Source organism: Panthera leo, chromosome E1, assembly GCF_018350215.1.
Source record: "Panthera leo isolate Ple1 chromosome E1, P.leo_Ple1_pat1.1, whole genome shotgun sequence".
NCBI lineage: Eukaryota > Metazoa > Chordata > Mammalia > Carnivora > Felidae > Panthera > Panthera leo.
In genome coordinates, this window is record NC_056692.1 from 39,947,599 (window position 1) to 39,966,314 (window position 18,716).

Sequence of the window (18,716 nt, forward strand, 5' to 3'; positions counted from 1 at the left end):
ATAATTATCTCCCTCTTCTCTTTATTCCTTTATGACTTGGCTCTGGACTGATTGCCTGGCTTTAACTGGCTTATGGCATGCGGGCCTTTCTAGCGGATGCCTCCCAAGCTTCCGTGGAAACAGACGGGGCCCAAAAATAAGTATAGAATTTGGCCACTTTCCTCTTGAGCCCAACTGAGTAGAACTGGCTGGTGGATACAGCAGCAAAGGCGACAAATAGAGAAAGATGCGTTTGCAGGGCCACTGGATGAGGCTTTATTCGCCAGTTTACTAAGAGCACGTGCCCTTGAGGCAGCACAGACAACCAGAAACATCAGCCAAGAGAATAGTCTGGCTGTGGAAGTGAGAGGCAGTTTTCCAAGACGTGGGGGCCCGGGGCGCCCCCTGCAGATCCGAGCGTGTAGCACACAGCCCACCTCCCAGCTGGAGGGCTTCCTTGCTGACCACTGAATGGGGGTCAGACTCCACCTGAGGAGGCTCCAGCCTCCCAGCTCCGGTCTGTCCAGGATCCACCGACCCTGAGGGACTTTCAGTAGCGGACCTGAGGACAGGGCACGCAAGGCACACAGACGGTGCGGGGCACACAGATGGTGCGGGGCACGCTGGGGGAAGGTGCACAAGGGGGACAGGAGGGAGTGGAGCACGGGTTACAGGGCAACCTGCGGAGACAGGCACAGGGGGCAGGATTAGAGAAAAGCCCAAGGCAGCAACGAGTGCGTGGCTCTGCCCCCAGGTGCCTCGCAAACTCACCCGCTGCTCACCTTCTCCACTCGGCTTCCCTAATCCCACCTCCGTCATCTTTGCCTGTGTAACCCTTAACTGGCCTCCCCAGCCCCACCCTGGCCCCTCCTAACCACTGTCAGCTTCGTGGCCAGAGTGATCTTCCACAGACACAAATATAAGTATGCCACTCCCTGCCTAAAACGTTCGGTGGCTCCCATTCGGGCCAGGATGGAGAGCAGCTTCCTTTAACTCAACTGTCACAACCTCCTTGAAGCCCTCCATGATCTCTCTGTGTCAAATCCCCCAACGGTACCGTGTGCCCCCTCCCAGAGTGATGTGTGATTGTCCTGTTACGGTCTGTCTCCCCATTAAACAGTGAGGTCAGCAACCGTGTATGCATGCACATTCTGCATACCTGGCCTGGAGCAGGCACTTAATAAGAATGTGTTGGATAAGGTGAACTCAGTAATTAAAACAGAAGGAAGACATGGCAAAAGGAGAAAGGATGATCTCAGAGACCGACAGGTGTGGGCTCAAAACCAGAAACCACAGCCTGGACAGTAGATGGGAACCAAACAGCCCAGAAACTGGACAGGGAGACCAGGGACCACATCCAGCCTGAAATATGTTTTGTGTGGCCAGCACCATATTCTTTTTTCATTTGTTGAAAATATTTAAAAATTAAAAAAAAAAATTAAGAATTTAACATTTGAAAGACATCTAGATTCCCAGTTTCTCGTGAGCAATCAGAAGATCCAACCATACTGGATGTGCCTCTCACACGGTAGAAACGGTCCTCCTCGGGGGTGGCACCCTCACCGGAGTGGACATCGCTCTCTGGTTCCCCAGAGTCCCACTGTGACCCACGTCACACATGTGCATCAGCACCCTGTTCCTTGAAAAGCATTTGATTTTGCAACCCTTGCCCCAGAGGATGAAACTGAATGAAAGACAAGCAAAGCTGAACGTGGACTAAGAAACCGCCTACAGGGAGCGCCTGGGTGGCTCAGTCAGATGAGCATCCGACTTCAGCTCAGGTCATGATCTCACACTTCATGGGTTCAAGCCCCACGTCGGGCTCTGTGCTGACAGGTCAGAGCCTGGAGCCTGCTTCCAATCCTGTGTCTCCCTCTCTCTCTGCCTCTCCCCTGCTCATGCTCTGTCTCTCTCTGTTTCTCAAAACATAAGATAAAATGTTTAAACAAATTTTTTTAAACAAAAACAAACAAAAAAAAGAAACCGTCTACAACAGTAATCAGCCCAGCGGGTGTCCACGGGCCCGAGGTGTCCTGTGCCCAGGTGACTGCCAGGCCTTGCTGAGTGCCTGCCCCACCCGGATTCCGACTCTCCCCACTGCTCACATGGCCAGGACCTCCTGGACAGTTTCCCTGCCTGGACCCTCTTCCCTCTACTTCCTGCAACCACCTGTGCCGTCTTCCTGAAGAACAGCTTTGAGCTTTCACTGACTCACTCAGGAAACATTTACTAAGCATCTACTACATGCCAGGTGAAGGAGATAAAAATAGTTTCTATGATCTCTGAGTTCTAGATGATTACCATCTCACTGGAGAGATAGGCCGTTAAGCAAACTCTATCATTTCCTCCTCCAAACAAAACAAAACAAAACAAAAATGAGGACATCCCACTGCCTATTAAATAAAGTCCTCCTTCCCCAGCATGGCCTTTATGGTTCCCCATGAACGGGCCCCACTGACCTCTTGTGTCTTCCTTCCTTCCCGCCACAGCCCAATCACGTTAAGCCACCTATTGGTCCTCTCAAGTGCAGAAAAATCTTTCCCCCAAGTATGAACTCCAGTTGCCCGTCTCCCTAACCAGACAGAAACAACCTGAGAGCAGATGCCTCGTCGTCATCTGTCTCCACATCCCTAATGGCACCAGGTACATGGGAAGCCCTTGGAAGGAGTTTGCTGACTTGGGAAGGAGCGCAGTGGCCTCCAGTGGGCCAGGTTTGGGATGATAGCATGAACACCTGCCTGACTTTCTTTGGATCATACCAGCTTCCTAACTGCTTCTTAATCACGACAGGGCTCTATCTCCTGGGTAAGCCCCTATAGCCTTCTCCTATAGCCTCCTATAGCCTTCTCCAAACCCATGTTTGCACCCATGTGTACAGCCTCAGCTGGGCCCACTCACTTGCAGTCCTCGCTCTCCAGCAGGCCCCGGTACGTGTTGATCTCGCCCTCCAGCCGGGCCCGCACGTCCAGCAGCACCTGGTACTCCTGGTTCTGCCTCTCCAGGTCAGCCCGGATGTCGGCCAACTGGGCCTCCACGTTGCTGATCAGGCACTGCATCTGGGCCAGCTGGGAGCTGTAGCGCGCCTCGGTCTCCGCCAGGGTGTTTTCGAGAGAGTCCCTCTACGGCAAAAGGAAAGACACAGTAGCTGAGGAGCATACCTATCCTCCTGGTTCAGAAAGAACCAAGAAAAGCCAGGTCTCTCTTTGGGCTTGGGAATGACCCCTCCCTACCTAAGTCACGGTGGAAACTGAGGCCCAGGAAGGTTGAATGACTTGTTCAAGCTTAAGCAGCTGGCAGGTAACAGACTGGGATGTGAACCCAGGTCCCCGTGACCCTAAACCCCTTATTCCTTCTTCAGCCTCGGTCTGGCTTCAGACTTTGGATCTGAGGTTCCCCAGGCTCCTCCCCGACAGCATCGTCAAGATCTGTGGCCTTCAGCCCTGGCTGTGCTTTGAAGTCACATGAGTGCCTTTAAAAGGTCCTTGTGCCCGGCCCCCACCTCCAAGAGACTCTGATTTCACTCATCCAGAGAGGAACTAAGCATGGGGAGTTTTTAAAACTCCAGTAGGAAGCCTGGGTTTAGAAGGTTCAGACCAAGCAGAGAACACGCCTTCCTGGGGAGTTGTGTTTGACAGTGTCCAGCTAACCCATGTCAGGGTTGAGACAAGCCCCTTTGATCTCTGGGATGGGTCTTGGGAGCAACCTCAGCCTAGGAGAGGTCAGCTGGGCAAACGTCCGTGGTGGCTGAATCGGGGCCCCCTCCCCCCGCCTGGATGCCGGCACCTAAGCGCATTTGCCGCCTGGGATCCAGAGACCACCCAGCAGCACCCACCAGGCTGTGCTGGGCCTGCAGCTCGATCTCCAGCGTGTTGACCGTTCGTCTCAGATCGATGATGTCCGACTGGTAGCTCTGAAGCTGCTCGGAGCTCGTGGCCACCTGCTGATTGAGCTCCTCCATCTGCAAAGGGGGAGACAGGAGAAGGGCAGGAGAGCCTTCTCAGGGACCCCAGGGAGGCCGGCCCACCTGCGAGAGGCCCACCTGCATGTTGAACCATTCCTCCACGTCCCTGAGGTTGGTCTCCACCACAGTCTCATACTGACACCGCATCTCCTCCAGCATCCTGTTCAGGTCCACAGGCGGTGCAGCGTCGACCTCGATATTAAGGCGGTCCCCCAGCTGGCACCGGAGGGCACTGACTTCCTGAAAAGGCACGAGTGTGAGGTCACGTGGTCCCACTCACCACCCCAGGGAGACACAAAATGGTGGGACGAAAGATGCTAGGATGTCTATGTTACAGGGGCCCTTTGAGGCTTGCCGTCCACTCTGCGGAAGCTCTGTGGTCTTCCAGCTCCGACCGGATGTTCCCATGGTGGCGGCAGCGCTCCATCACACTTCCTGTCACTTTGGCAGAAGCCAAGAGCAATGCCAGGGTTTGTCTGATCTCCTCGGGCCAGAATGGGAAACCCATGCCCCCGTATTCCCAGCCACCCTCCCAGCCTGCGTTCGTCTGGGAGGGAGGACAGCAGGAGCCTGGCTTCACTTGGTTCAAGGCCTGAGTGAGAGCAGACGCCTCCCCAGGCTTGGCTGCCAAAGAGAGAAAGTTGTCTCAGAGGCTTCCCGAGTGTGCGATAATGCCTCATTAGTGGCCTCTTGGTGCCGTTCCCAGTTCTCTGATTTAAGTAGGATGAGTCAGGTACCTTAGGGCACCCAGTGAGTACATGGTGACTGATTGTTACTTTGCATTTAAGCCTAAGGAAACCCAGCCAGGTTTCAGAGGCACTTGCTCTTTCAAATCCCCACTCAAGAGGTTGAGAGTCAACGCAGAGAAGGTGGAGGGTGGGGGGCGCGGCACCAGAGGTCCGGTGGTCTATGCAGCACACAGGTGCCCGGGAGGGAGCGATCTCCCTCCGCGGACGTGCCGGAGATGAGGAGGAAAGTCAGAAAATAAAGTGTCGACCGATAGATTTTGGATTAAGTATGTTATATGCAAACAGGAGCAAAGAAGGACAGAATGGGGTAAGAAGAAAGAAAACCACTGCAGTTGACTCTCCCTTGGAAGAGCCCCAGCAGCCGAGCCTTCCGGAGAGGGACAGGCCATTCCATGTGAGTTCTGGAACACAACCCCCTCTGGGCCTCAGGCACCACTCTGCCCCCAGAAAGTGATTCTCATGAGAAAAACACAAGCATCTGGCAGTCACACAAGACCAGGAAATGCAGAAGAGAAGGTTGCTTGCATTTCTGAGCAGGGACCAAGTGACGGGTGTTTCACACCCATGACCTCATGGAATGCTTGCAGTAGCCCCGTGTCATAGCGCTGCTCCGTTTTACAGGTGAGGAGGCTCAGAAAGATTCAGTGAGTTGGGCAAGTCACAGAAACAACACACAGCAAGCCTGGGAATTTCAACCCAAGTCTATCCAACCCAAAACCTCACGTGCTTCCCATTCCGCTTCCCGGGGCCACGTCAGCTTGATTTTAGGGCTCACCTCCTCGTGGTTCTTCTTGAGGCACAGCAGCTCCTCCTTCAGGGACTCCACCTGGGCCTCCAGGTCGGCCTTGCACAGGGTCAGCTCGTCCAGGATCCTGCGCAGGCCGTTGGTGTCGGCCTCCACCAGCTGCCGCATGGCCAGTTCCGTCTCGTACCTGCACAGGGACAGGGTCAGCAGCCGAGGGCTGAAACTGAATACAGCACTCAGGGAAGACCCACAGCTACTGGCACTTTTCCAACCCTCCCTGAAACTCACGGAGAGCTGCCCCCAAAGATGTGCGGGGAGGTGGGGGGGGGAGGGGGAGGTGGGGGGGAGGGGGAGGTACCCCACCATCCCCGGGCCAGACTCACTTGGTCCTAAAGTCATCGGCGGCCAGCTTGGCGTTATCAATGTGCACGACCATCCTGGCGTTCTCTGCCTTGGTGCACAGAACCTGGGGGCCAAGGCACAAGAGGGGGTGCGTTCAGAATAAGAAGGAAAAAGAGCCCGGAGGAAAAGCTGGCAGCTGAAGGGACTCAGCAGCCTGGTGACCATCCCTTCAGGAGCCCCTCTTCTCTGGGACTCTGGGGAATATTTGGTGAACTGCTGGTCCTTGGAGAACTACTAGGATTTATATTTGAAGCACCTAGGTTCTTCATAAATCCAAACGCCCCACTTTGGTCGCAGTGAACAATGTGGAAGGAAACAACGTCGTTAAGTCCGAAGTCCTTCGTGGGACAGGCAGATCCTTAACAAGCGCTAACATTGACTAAAAACTCACCGTGTGCCAGAGGCTGTGTTAAACACTTCACGTGCATCAACTCATGGAATCCTCTGGACAGACCCCTTAGGTGCGAACCATTACTGCAACCAGTTTACCGATGAGGACACTGGGGCCTAGGGAAGGGAAGGCCCCCCTCCCAAAGCCACAACATGGTAGAACTGAGTCTAGATCCCAGACCTCTTTCCATGTTAAGGACTCTAGCTGAACCCTCAAACTGTGAGACAATCCTATGCCCTGGGGAAGTCTCTTTCCCCTGAATGAGGCTTAATAAGCTAATGAGATTCAAATCTGGAGCTCCAGGCCTTCCGGTTGCCTTCCCGGTGAGTCCGTTCACCGCTTGCCCTCACCTTCTGCTGGAGCTCCTCGATGGTCCTGAAATAAGACTGGTAGTCAGGACACAGGGTGGGCACTTGAGACTGGCAGGCCTCTTGGATCTTGGTCTCCAGCTCCGCGTTCTCCCGCTCCAGCTGGCGCACCTTCTCCAGGTAGCTGGCCAGGCGGTCGTTCAGGAACTGCATGGTCTCCTTCTCGTTGCCATTGAAGGTCCCTTCACAGTACCAGCTGCAGGTGCCCACGGAACTGGCGATAGCACTGGCTGGCCGGCAGCTGCTGGGCCAGCAGGAGCTGGATAGGTAGGTCTTGGAGAGGCAGCTGGCTGGCCGGTAGGTGGTGGGAGTGCAGACAGAAGGCACGTATGTCACGGGCTGGCAGACGTAACCCAGGCACAGCTCGGGCCGGCAGCTCATGCTGCTGGAGCAGACAGAGGGGGGCCGCGGGCAGCTCTTGATGGAAGCTGGTGAGCAGTTGGATACCATGTCAGGGAGGCCCCTTCGCAGCTACAGCTACCTGGATTGTCAGTGTCCACAGACCCCATCCTGCTCGGGCCTTTTTATACCCCTGGAATGAGGGGGCTCACGCTAGAAAGTCACCATGGGGTGGTGTGGATGTTTATACACAGCCCCAGAGGAAGCCGCTAATTAATTTATAATTTGGTTTCCAATAAGGAGTTCCTTTCCTTGTAAAAGAGGCTAAGCTAGTCATTTGGCTAAAGCAGGACTCTGGGCTCCTGTCATTGATCACCAGGGGAGAGCTTCAGGACACATCTTCAAAGGATCAGCTTTGGGCTTGGGCCCTCATTACCCGGGCGGGGCCACCCGGACACCACAGCACCTGGCCCTGTGCCGCCAATGCCCGCTGCGCCCCCGCCCGCTCGGGCCCTGAGAAAGGGCCGCAGTTCCGTGGGGTAGCTCTTCCTTTTAATGAGAGCATTCCCTGTGGGAAGAGGCCTGCCCCTTAAGGAGGAAATGTGTGGGTGCCAGAAGCTTCACCGATACTGGCAGTGCTATAAATCGAAGGAGCTGGGAAACAGAACCTCAGAGCCTTCTAAACCTGCATCACTGCCCTACCTAGGGGGAGAAGTGATCTCAGGGAGGAGAGATCCAGACAGAACTCGAGACCCAGACAGAAAGCCTAAGAATCAGGGGCATCTTTGCAGCTGGATGCTACTAAGAAAGAGAGACGTGGGGATCCCGCTCTCGGGAAAGTGTCGTGATCATCCCGGTGGGGCAGACGCTCTATCTTGACCATCTCTGGATCCTCCCTTCGTGAATCACCGCCCCCATAGACAGAGATGTCGAGAGTTCATGACTGTTAAAAGGACAGGGGTGGACAGGCTGGAACAGGCTCTACTTTTGCTTTCTACAGCGCAGGGCTCCCCGCCGGGACCTCAGAGATGGGAGGCAGTGTGAATCAGCTCCCTGGAGAAGTGGCACCCTGCAGCCCTGGTATGAGCTAAGCCAGGGGACTGGAGCAGGCGTCTCCAATTATAGAAGCCTCGGGTATTCCTTAAGAAAGCGACAGGCAGGACCAGTGGTTTCCTGTCCTGCCTGCGACACCCGTGGGCTGACACTTCACGTTTAATCTATGGGTGTTACATGGCCACTTTTTATTCATTAATCCTCTCAATATAACACTGGGGTGTGAGTGCTTGTCTTTTTCTTTCATATATTTCTAGAAGTATTGGCGAAAGGGTAGGGAAGGGAAAATGCCACTCAGCCCTGTTCCCTGAAATCTGTTGCTTGAGAGAAGTCAAGATCGAGAATGCTACATAGAGCCAGTGATCTGGCTGCAATACGCACCGGTAAATAGGCAAGAACGGCTTCGGTCTATGGGAGGAAAGCAAGAAACAAGGCTGACAATTCGGTTTTAAAAGGTCTTCAAATAAAAGGAAGAATTCTTGAGTTTAAAAAAAAAAAAAGATAGAGATGCTAACCTTCTAATTTGCTGTGTGACCTTGGGAAAATTGCTTTACCTCTCTGGGTTTCCATTTCCTCATGCATATCGAAAGGGTTAGACTAAATCATCTCTCAGTTAGAATTCCTGCACCAACCATCAATTCCAGGTCCTTTGTCTGGATGAGCTATTTAGAGAAGACAGTAGCATCAGATGGGAGGAGGTATGATGGCGATACCAGCCAAATGGAATGAGGCGCATTGGACCAGTCTTCAAAATCATAACTAGCATTTATTGAATCTATGCAAGTACCAGGCACTGTGCTGGGTGCTGGGCTTTAATTTGCCCATTTAATCCTCATCCAAAAAAAAAAACTGTGAAAAATTATTATTGTAATAAAGTATAGCAGTGGCTCTCGAAATGTGGCCTCCAGACCAGCAGCATCAGCATCACTCAGGAACATGTTAGAAATGCAATTCCTGGGGGCATCTGGGTGGCTTAGTCAGTTAAGCGTCTGACTCTTGATTTCGGCTCAGGTCACGATCTCACTGTTTGTTAGATCGAGCCCCGCGTCGGGCTCTGCGCTGACAGAGCTCTCCCTCTGTCTCTGCCCCTCCACTGCTCACACTCTCGCTCGCTCTCTCTCAAAAATAAATAAACATTAAAAAAATAAATAAATAAAGGTAGGTGGGATGCATGCAGGGGTCTGGCCCAAGACTGTCTCCGTTCTTTGAAAAACCAGAATGATTCCAGACAAAAGATTATAAAAGCTGAATTTAGGTAGTTCTACCATCCAACAAGCCAGTTTGGGGGCGCCTGGGTGGCTCAGTCGATTGGACATCTGACTCAGTTTCGGTCATGATCTCACGGTTCATGGGTTCGAACCCCACATTGGGCTCTCCTCTGACTGTGTGGAGCCTGCTTGGGATTCTCTCCCTCTGTCTCCCTCTGCCTCTCTCTCTCTCTCTCTCTTTCTCTGCCTCTCTCTCTCAAAATAAATACATAAACTTAAAAAAAAAAAAGCCAGTTTGCCAACCCGCCCATACACACAGCACTTTCCATCAGCTTTTTAGTGTCATGTCTTCAAATATAAGCGGAAGGATCACCAGACGTTTGAGAGAAGTTTCCAGCATCGCAAAGAGAGACAAAACAAAACAAGCCAACAAACAAATTGCTGAAGAGGAAACTGGGGGAGACTGAAGCAAGGCAGAATTTAAGACAATCTATTAATACATACGTACGTGTGTGTCTGTTTTTTAATAACCTCAGGGATAAAAATGGCAGTCTTGAGACAGTGTTATGGAAGAGGAAGAGAGAGCAACAAAAACATAACTCTTTGAAATTAAAACTATGGGAACTGAAATTTAAACTTCAGTGCGGGTGTTTGAAATTAAAGGAGAGAGTAAAGCCGGAGCTGAGGACTAGTCAAAAAGTACAGTTCAGGAATCCGCTAGCCCTCAGGGTGACGTCAGAGCTGCCCTGAGCTCCCAACTGCCTTGCCAAAAGGCCCTCCCGCTAATGGAGGAGCCCTCAATCCTGGCTGCACCCCGGAATCACTCGGGGAGCTTTCTAATATCCCAACACCAGGCCATATCCCAGTCCAACTAAGTCAGGATTGCTGGGGGTCAGACCACACATCCCATATGCCCCCCAGGTCATTGCAATGTGCGGCCAAGGTTGAGAATCTCTGACCTAATGGAATCAGCATTATATTCAAAGTTGAAGTAACTAATAATAGGAATAAATAAATAATAGTAAGTGGCAAGGCTACACAGGATCTGGTTCTCTCCATCTGGGGAGGGGAATTCTGATGGGTTTGGAAGGGGTTTGTACCACAAGTAATGTCCTAAAGAGGACGTGTGGCTGATGGTAAACGGAGTTACCTGGAGCCTGTGCGCTCGAGACGGCGCCCACGCATTGCTTGCTAACTGTGGCTCCCCTACGCCTGACTTTCTTCCGAGTCAGAAAAAATAATAAGTCATGGACCTGCCTCTCCACCTCGGCTGCTAGGCGTTGCTGCTTGGAACAAAAGCTCAGAAATGAAACTCCGGGCAGGGAGAATGTAGACGCCCACCCTCACAGCGATCCAGGCCTCCAGCTAGCATAGACAGTCAACAACACGAGCCGTTTTCCAAGGCCCAGCAAAGGCTCGGCAAAGCGGGATGGACCTTATAGTACAGTAAGTGTCATGGCCTCTGTTTTACTGATGAGGAAACTGAGGCTCGGCAAGGGGCTGCCCCGTGCCAAAGCTCCCACTGGCGGTAAGTGGCGGGGTCGGGATATGAACCCCAGGTCAGTCTGACTCCACGTTCAGAGCCCAATTTCATCACACTAACGCCAAGGCCCCTTCGTCGGCCTCGTCCTGCCACTAAGGCATGGAGTGGGTGCCCTTGCTTTCCCATCCCAAGGCCTCCCTCTGACGAGGGTCAGTCCTGCTCCTGGCACCTGACACACTGTCCAGCCCAGGGAGGCACCCAGTAAAGACGTGTTGAATAAACTGAATGATCGCGAGACCATCAGCCTCTTCGGGGGGCTGAGCCTCAACAAAAGCAGCCAAGGTGTTCCAAGAAGGCCAACATGGGGGTGGTCAGGATTCCAGGAGTCAGGGGGCTGGGAGAAACCAAAGCCCCGGGCCCTCCTTTACAGGGGGTTAGAAAGGGGCAACTCTAGGGGCACCTGGGTGGCTCAGTCGGTTGAGCATCTGACTTCAGCTCAGGCCATGATTTCACAGTTTGTGAGTTCAGGCCCCACATCGGGCTTTGTGCTGACAGCTCAGAGCCTGGAGCCTGCTTCAGATTCTGTGTCTCCCTCTCTCTCTGCCCCTCCCCTGCTCTCTCTCTCTCTCTCTCTCTGAAACAAATATTTTTTAAAAAATTAAAAAAAAAAGAGGGGATAACTCTAAAGTAGAATAAGGGTGAATTATACCAGGCCCTCTTAAGAGGTGGGGGTCTCAAGCCCACCTTTGTCAGCATCTTTCCCCGATCAGTTCTCCACCTCCCGTGCTATTACAACTCTCTAAACATCGCTAACATTTCATAGTGGTGCTCTTGGCATCTTATGAATAGCACAGGGCTATCTGGAGAAACCGGCCTTCCTTTCTGCCTGAGAAAGTTTTACCTTCGTCTCCATTTCCCATTGGGATCCACAGAGCTTGGTATTTACCTGGACTGGACATAAATGAGAGCCTTTGGGCCAAGATGCTGGGAGCGCCCACTGCCACGCGGAAATGCTCTGAGGCCCAAAGGTGCTGCGTGTGGTAACAGGTTCCAAAGGCACACAGCACATGATGAGCCTCTTATGGACAAGAATCTCTAAATCGTGGGTGGAAGTCACAAAGGCGGGCTCACTCTCCCATCTCCTGCTTTTGATGGGGTGTGGGTTTTTAGGGTGCTTGCTGGACCGGGGGGCTGTGGGAAAGTTCTGCAGCGGAAGAAAGAAACGAAAGTCCCCTGGGTGTGGGATTTACATGTTGCTGCTCTTATGAGAACCCCAGACATGAAATGAAAAGCAGCCTAAGATGCTTCACACCGCACTGGCCTCGGCTTTATCCTCCCTCCTCTGGGATGTAGTCTCCTGAATAGACTAAAAAGGGTAGTGGGAAGGGGCTGGTAACACGGGTCACCACATCAGAAACTTGGAGAAGCGTCTTCTTCATCAGGAAAGCGGAGCAGCTGAGCAAGAAACCCCACTGTACACCCTTATCCACCCCAAACAGGATCACAGGGACCCTGTCATCCCCAGGGTCATACATGGTCAAACAGCCCTATTTGTCAGCCCAGGGGTCAGCCCTCTTCACCCAGCAGAGACACAAAACAACGATACCAACGTGGTGCCAGTCAGGCGTCGAGAGCCAAAGCAAATGCACTTTATTATTCTGCCCACACAAGCCCTCTATTGCATTTCAGAACCCACTAAAGAGCGCCCAGAAGGAAAACCTGACCCAGGAGGCAGCCTGAGAACAGAGAGCCTGGCTGGCACCCATTGAAATGATGAGTTGAGGCTTTCGGGGGTGACCAGCCTTAATGACAGGCTTTGAGAGACTTTGAGGCATGGACTTGCAGTGAGACCGCTCAGGGCCAGGCCCCAGGGCCCTGGGCTCCGCACAGAGAGAGGGGATTGGGCTTTAGGGTTAGGGTTGAAAAGAGGCCAAGCCTAAGCCCTGGAGACAATGGCCAGTCACTCTCAGAACCGGCCCCCCGGGCAGGGCACACAGATGGGGCGGGGGCTGCAGGTTGTGCGGACAGCGCCCGGACCACAGGAGGCCTCAGGAAGACAGGGGAGGCAGGCCTTGGAAGGCGAATGGTCAGGAGCACACGGGTTACAGGGCAGCCTAAGAGGAAGAAAAAGTTCCGATTACTATGATTTCCCAGTCGCTGTTTTCAGTAACTCAGAGCACCTTAAAAATCACCTAGTCCTACCCCCGGTTTTATCAATGGGGAGACAGAGTCCCAGAGAGAAAAAGGACTTGCCAGGGTCACGTGATGAATTTGTAATAAGACCAGAACTAAAGCCCCAGGGCTCCCGATTCCAAATACCGGGCCCTTCCCAGGCACCGTGCCGTCTCCCCAGATTTTGCAGACCGCATTCGGAAGACGGGGGAGCCTGCGGCGCCACTCACTTGCAGTCCTCGCTCTCCAGCAGGCCCCGGTACGTGTTGATCTCGCCCTCCAGCCGGGCCCGCACGTCCAGCAGCACCTGGTACTCCTGGTTCTGCCTCTCCAGGTCAGCCCGGATGTCGGCCAACTGGGCCTCCACGTTGCTGATCAGGCACTGCATCTGGGCCAGCTGGGAGCTGTAGCGCGCCTCGGTCTCCGCCAGGGTGGATTCCAAAGCATCTCTCTGTGAGGACAAGGATTGGGGAGGGAAGACAAAGGTGGGAGGTCCGAGAAGGAGCAGGGAATCACTTTGAGCCAAGATGCACCACCACTGGGCATCTCATTTGAGATAGCCAATGAGCCCCCGTAGCCCCCCTGATCTGGAGAGTAGCTCCCCTATTAACAACACCTCCGAGTAACTGACAATTACTCAGAATGAATCTACAAGAGCTGCTGCCAGGACATGTCGGTTGCTATAGGTCTCCTGTGTTTTACCTCTGGGACATTTGTGAATGGGGGCTGGGACCTCATTCCCTCTACACAGAAAGTCCTGATGCTTAAGACCTTGAACCCCTGGAGCCTGCCTGTGTGTTCAGAGCATGGAAGCCCGGGGGCTCATGTGCTGCCAGGTTTGATCCCCCAGCAGCCTTGCTCAAGGCCCGGGCTCACCATGCTCTGCTGGGCCTGCAGCTCGATCTCCAGGGCATTGACCGTGCGTCTCAGCTCGATGATCTCCGCCTGGCAGGACTGCAGCTGCTCCGCGCTGGACACCACCTGCTGGTTCAGCTCCTCCGTCTGAAACATACACACACAGGACCTGGTCAGGAACGTCGGGACTCAGCTTCATGAAGAGGTCTACAGAGGCCACACAGAATCATGAGCCAAGAAGGACCTTCCAGAACACCAGTCCATCCCCTTCATTTCATCCCCATTTCAGTAACGTCCCTGAGGACATTATTGCTTAGAGGACAGCAACCTGCCCAACGTGCATAGTGAGATCAAAACAGAGCTGGGGCTCAGACTCAGCTTCTTGGTTCAGAGCCCCAAGGTCAATTCTGTTTGACCCACCTTGTGTCTCCATTGCACTGACTGTTTCCAGGCACGTACCTGGGTGTTGAACCATTCTTCAGCATCACGGCGGTTATTCTCCACCAGGGTCTCATACTGGCATCTCATCTCATCCAGGACACGGTTCAGGTCAACAGGCGGGGCAGCGTCCACCTCGACATTGAGCCGGTCACCAAGCTGGCACCGAAGTGAGTTCACTTCCTGTGGCACAGATCAGGGTCAGCACTAACTTTCCCAGCTGGCTGCCTCGCTCACCCTCCTCCCCTGTGCCTACCTGCTCCCGATGTTCACCTTCTTCCCCACGCTCACCTGCCCACCTCCTCCCCTGTGCTCACCTCCTCGTGGTTCTTCTTGAGGCACAGCAGCTCCTCCTTCAGGGACTCCACCTGGGCCTCCAGGTCGGCCTTGCACAGGGTCAGATCGTCCAGGATCCTGCGCAGGCCGTTCATGTCTGACTCCACCAGCTGCCGCATGGACAGCTCCGTCTCGTACCTGGCAGGCGCATAACAGGGTGCCTGAAGCTACGTCTCCTTTTATGTCCAAGTCAGATCCCACCCCAGGCTGGCCTGGTTCTGTGTGTCCCATCTTAATGCCTCAGCGACTTTAGTGCGGCCAAAACCCTGAGTCCTGGCCTCACCCGTGTCCATTTCTACCAGCCCCCGGCCGAGGAGCCAGCAGAACACTCACTTGGTTCTGAAGTCGTCTGCGGCCAGCTTGGCATTGTCGATCTGCACCACGAGCCTGGCGTTCTCTGCCTTGGTGCACAGGGTCTGGGGCAATAGAGAAGTGACATCAGGGCAAGGAAGGACATTCTGTCAGCTGGAGCTCCCCAAAGCTGCCAAGGGCCACCTCCGGAGGGAGTCAGCCATCCCGGGACTCCCGGCAGCTGAGGCTCCTTGAATGCTTATTACGGGCACGCAGAGGGGGTCAGAGAAGGAGGCCACGACAGCCTCTGAGACCCGTAACCTGGCTTGGACAGGGGCAGATGGGGAAAGGCTCCAGCAAAGACTGGCATGGTGGCTGTCTCTTGTCTTCCTGTCTCCAGACCACTGGGGGCTCAGGGTGGGTCATGAACAACAGCGTACTCTGTGTATTCCTTGGTCACAAATGGTCCCTCCCAAGAGGCAGCTGGGACTTTCAAGGGATGTGGGCTGGGCAAGAAAGAAACATCTGACGGGCCCTTTCTTCCCTGAGCTCTTTATAGAAAACCTGATGTGCACCAAACAAATCAAGTCCAAGCCCCTCACCTTAAAAAAAAAAAAAAGAAGAAGAAGAAGAAATTAAAACTCAAAGAGGTAGGCCATGCTAGCAAAGGTTACACAGTCCGTCGGTTCACGGAGCCTGCGTTCAAACTCTGGCTCCACCAACTGCCAGCTGGACCACCCAGAATAAGTCACTTAACCAGCCTCAGCTTCAGTTGTTCTCTTCTGTAAAATGGGCTAACGATACCTCTCTCATCAGATGATGGGGAGGAGCAAATGAGGCCACAGATGTGAACGTGCCCTGCGACCTCTCTCAAGTACCCCGTGGGAGCAGGGCTACCGCCACAGCTGCTCTGGCTTCCCCGTCCAGTGCTGGTGACAGCAGACTCCCGGGCAGCCAAAGCCACTCTGGACGTCTCACCTTCTTCTGGAGCTCCTCGATGGTCCGGAAGTAGGACTGGTAGTCGGGGCACAGGTAGGGCACCTGCTGCTCACACCACTCCCGGATGCGGCTCTCCAGGCTGGCGTTGTCCCGCTCCAGCTGGCGCACCTTCTCCAGGTAGCTGGCCAGGCGGTCGTTCAGGGACTGCATGGTCTCCTTCTCGCTGCCGGCGAGGACGCCTTCCCCGAACCAGCCCCCGCCCACGCTGGAGCTGGTGGCCAAGGCTCCGTACGGGAGGCAGAGAGCGGGCAGGCAGCTGGCCGCCCTGCAGCCGCTCCGGCCCAGCCCCACGGAGCACGCAGAGAAGCTCCGGGCCCCGGGGGAGAGGCTGGGGAGCTTGCAGGAGCCACTGGAGTACATCGCGGACACGCGAGCGGAGCCCCCGCCGGCCGCTCCCGGGCCCTTGAGAGACCCCGAAGAGAAGCTGGCCTTCAGGCACTTGGAAGCCATTGACCTCAGCCTCCCAGACACGAGCGATCGGTCTTCGAGGCCAGGCGCCCCCCCAGTGTGGACAAGCAGCCCTTCACCCCGCGTTTATATCTCTGCCCCAGTGGGCGTTGGCCTTTACAAAGGGTTTTCTCCTCATTAAAGTTAATACCACTTTCTAGAAGAACCCCTCATTACCCTGTTATTTAGCTTCCCGTGAACGTTTTCCGGCCTCGTAAATCGGGAGCCCCGTTGAACTGGTGGCCACGATGAGATGTCTCCTCCGCCCCGTGTTGCCGGGAAGACCAAGTATCTGTCAGTTCTTCAAAGGGGCCTGTCATCCGAGCCCAGACCTCATCAGCCTCTGCCTTAGGAGGTGTGGGAACCCACAGCCACGATCTTGACTTTCTCCAGCATTATCTCTTTTTATGGGCCCAAGGGAGTAGAGGAGGCCTCTGGGTTGGCCCCTGGGTGTTGGAAAAGCAAGCCCGGCTGTTGCAGGAAACAAAGACCTCGTGCCCAAGGAGACACAGAAGGCTCTAGAATGGCCCAGAAATGTGGCAATGGTGACCAACTATCCCAGTTTCCTCAGGACTGTTCTCGATTTAGTGCTAAAAGCCCCATATCTCTGAGAACCCCTCAGTCCCCTGCAAAATGGGAGAGTTGGTCACCCCAGACAGAGCAGAGCCTTGGGGTGAGACCCCCACTCCTTCCCTCACCAGGAAATATGGCTGGTTGTATAGCCCTACCATCAGCCAAAACAACTAGAGGTTAGCCTACTGAGCGCCTGTCCATGGTCACACTTACCATGTGTAGGAAGGTATGTCTTCCCACACCCCGGCCAAAAAGTGGAGAAGCCTTTCTTGCTGGCTGCCTCGGGACTGAGGGGGAGAACGGAGACATGATTCACAGACCTCATCAGAAGACACAGTCGGATCTTCAGAGTTTTATCTCTGCTGCAGGAGCTGTCTGGACTGATGTCCAGAAAGCTTGACTAGGGGTGGAGTGTATTTTTCCAGAACATCCCATCTGCCAAGCGAGTGAGGCCTGGGAGAGGGTCTGGGAGCCGAGCCAGAGGGCAAGTGGAGCCCTGTGGGATTTGCCTTCCAGTCTGCCCTGCAGTTCGGGGCCCTGCCGACTCTTCTGGAGACACGTTTCACCTTCCCATCGGGAGAACGGCCGTGAGCTGAGCGCCAGCAGCCTTCCCGGTACATGGTCTCGCTTCACCCCCATGTTGCCCTGTGAGCCCAGGCTTGTCATCCCCACCTCAGAGCTGAGGAACCCAAGACCCAGGGATGATAAGAGCTTGCCAAAGTGCCACCACCTAGTGACCGTCAGAGCCAAGATGCCCTCTCCACCACACCACCTGCCTCCGCCTCTGCTGGGAACCCCTCCCGGGCTGCCAGGTACAGCTGGGCTCTGCAAAGGACAGAAAGAACGAATACTGTGGGCTCCACAAGGGGATGACCAATAGCCTCTGGTGTCCCAGGAGAAGCAGCTCAGAAGCATGTGAACTCTGCGGGTTCCAATCCCAGTCCCAACATGTACCAACCGTGTGCTTGAATTTCTCCCCATCTCTCTGTTTCCTCCTCTGTAAAGTGGCAGAAGATAACAACACCTACTTCCTAGGGCTGCTCTGAGGATTAAAAAGCAGAAACAGCACCTGCTCACGGGAAGTGCTCGGGAACGCCAACCGCTGTGATGGGTGGAGTCTTGCTGTGCTCAGACTGACAACGCTAAGAAGCTGTCACTAGGGAGTGTAGATGGGCTCTGAGCACCTAGGCCACCATCCCATAGGCCAGGTGCATGCGTTTGGGGGCCCTCAGATATAGAACTCTCGTGAGTCACCATGCCCTTCCCACACCCAGGAGCCTGGTGTGACCAGCACCCGCCCAGCACAGTTCCAGGGCCAGTTGGCTGCCTCACCTTCTCCTCCCTGGAAATCCATGCCTCAGTGCAAAGGACGCGGCTGAGCTAAGAGCCTGGATGAGACTCCTCTGGTGTTCAGATTTCCCATCCATGTGAGCACAGGGCTCCACCCCAGCCCTGCTAAGCCTCCTGTTCTCTGGGCTCAAGGGCCACCCTGGATCCACAGGGCCCAGAGAAGCCACAGCAACAAAAGGCCTGGGAAGCCCCATGCTGTTTATACCTGTGACCCCGGGGGAGGGGGGGGGTCACATGGGTTCCTAGAAAGGGCTCCACACCTATGCTGCCCAGAACGGGTTTGCCTCCCCGACACAGCCCTGTTAAAGGCAAGGCTGATGGTACCAGCCATTAGTCACTAAGCACTTAGTACCTGCCAGGCCCCATGCTGAGCTCTCTCCAAGCATTCTCTCATTCATTGCTCACAACAGTCTCATGAGATTGGCATCGCCAATATCCCCCATTTAGTAGATGAATAAACTGAGACTTGGAATGTCTCAGAAGCCTACCCCGCTCCAGCCCAGCTTTGCCCTCCTGGCTCTGAACGCCCATGGCAGTGACTGGTGGTTGATCTGCTAGCCCTCCCTTCACTGATACC

At 54.4% G+C, this 18,716-nt stretch overlaps 2 protein-coding genes across 4 annotated transcripts; both read right to left on the reverse strand.

The window, feature by feature from the left end:
• Positions 1-529: 529 nt before the first annotated feature.
• On the reverse strand, positions 530-7,108 carry KRT32 (keratin 32). The gene is made up of 7 exons (XM_042915266.1): positions 6,578-7,108; positions 5,818-5,900; positions 5,465-5,621; positions 4,019-4,180; positions 3,812-3,937; positions 2,878-3,098; positions 530-659 (listed from the first exon to the last, which is right to left on the reverse strand). The coding sequence occupies exons 1-7, from the start codon at positions 7,043-7,045 to the stop codon at positions 530-532; spliced, it is 1,347 nt and encodes a 448-aa protein (XP_042771200.1). The 5' UTR covers positions 7,046-7,108.
• Positions 7,109-12,229: 5,121 nt separating this feature from the next.
• Positions 12,230-17,119, reverse strand: KRT35 (keratin 35). 3 transcript variants are annotated; one of them, XM_042915006.1, is made up of 9 exons: positions 17,003-17,119; positions 16,394-16,529; positions 15,749-16,171; positions 14,813-14,895; positions 14,461-14,617; positions 14,165-14,326; positions 13,727-13,852; positions 13,081-13,301; positions 12,230-12,792 (listed from the first exon to the last, which is right to left on the reverse strand). In XM_042915006.1, the coding sequence occupies exons 3-9, from the start codon at positions 16,127-16,129 to the stop codon at positions 12,645-12,647; spliced, it is 1,278 nt and encodes a 425-aa protein (XP_042770940.1). In that variant the 5' UTR covers positions 16,130-16,171; positions 16,394-16,529; positions 17,003-17,119; the 3' UTR covers positions 12,230-12,644. The 3 variants fall into 3 exon arrangements, with proteins under 3 accessions (XP_042770940.1, XP_042770937.1, XP_042770939.1); XM_042915003.1 differs by having other exon boundaries at positions 15,749-16,529; XM_042915005.1 differs by having other exon boundaries at positions 15,749-16,662.
• Positions 17,120-18,716: the final 1,597 nt, after the last annotated feature.

What these genes read in the sequence shown, in the direction of transcription:
- KRT32 (XM_042915266.1), bottom strand. Translation starts at nt 7,045, where the DNA reads ATGGTATCCAACTGCTCACCAGCTTCCATCAAGAGCTGCCCGCGGCCC. An exon ending in GCCGATGACTTTAGGACCAA is followed by an intron (nt 5,622 to 5,817) that starts GTGAGTCTGGCC and finishes GTCCCTGTGCAG; the next exon opens with GTACGAGACGGAACTGGCCA. An exon ending in TGCAGGCCCAGCACAGCCTG is followed by an intron (nt 3,099 to 3,811) that starts GTGGGTGCTGCT and finishes CTTTTGCCGTAG; the next exon opens with AGGGACTCTCTCGAAAACAC.
- KRT35 (XM_042915003.1), bottom strand. Translation starts at nt 16,219, where the DNA reads ATGGCTTCCAAGTGCCTGAAGGCCAGCTTCTCTTCGGGGTCTCTCAAG. An exon ending in AAGAATGGTTCAACACCCAG is followed by an intron (nt 13,853 to 14,164) that starts GTACGTGCCTGG and finishes TGTATGTTTCAG; the next exon opens with ACGGAGGAGCTGAACCAGCA. An exon ending in CTGGAGAGCGAGGACTGCAA is followed by an intron (nt 12,793 to 13,080) that starts GTGAGTGGCGCC and finishes TCTTCCTCTTAG; the next exon opens with GCTGCCCTGTAACCCGTGTG.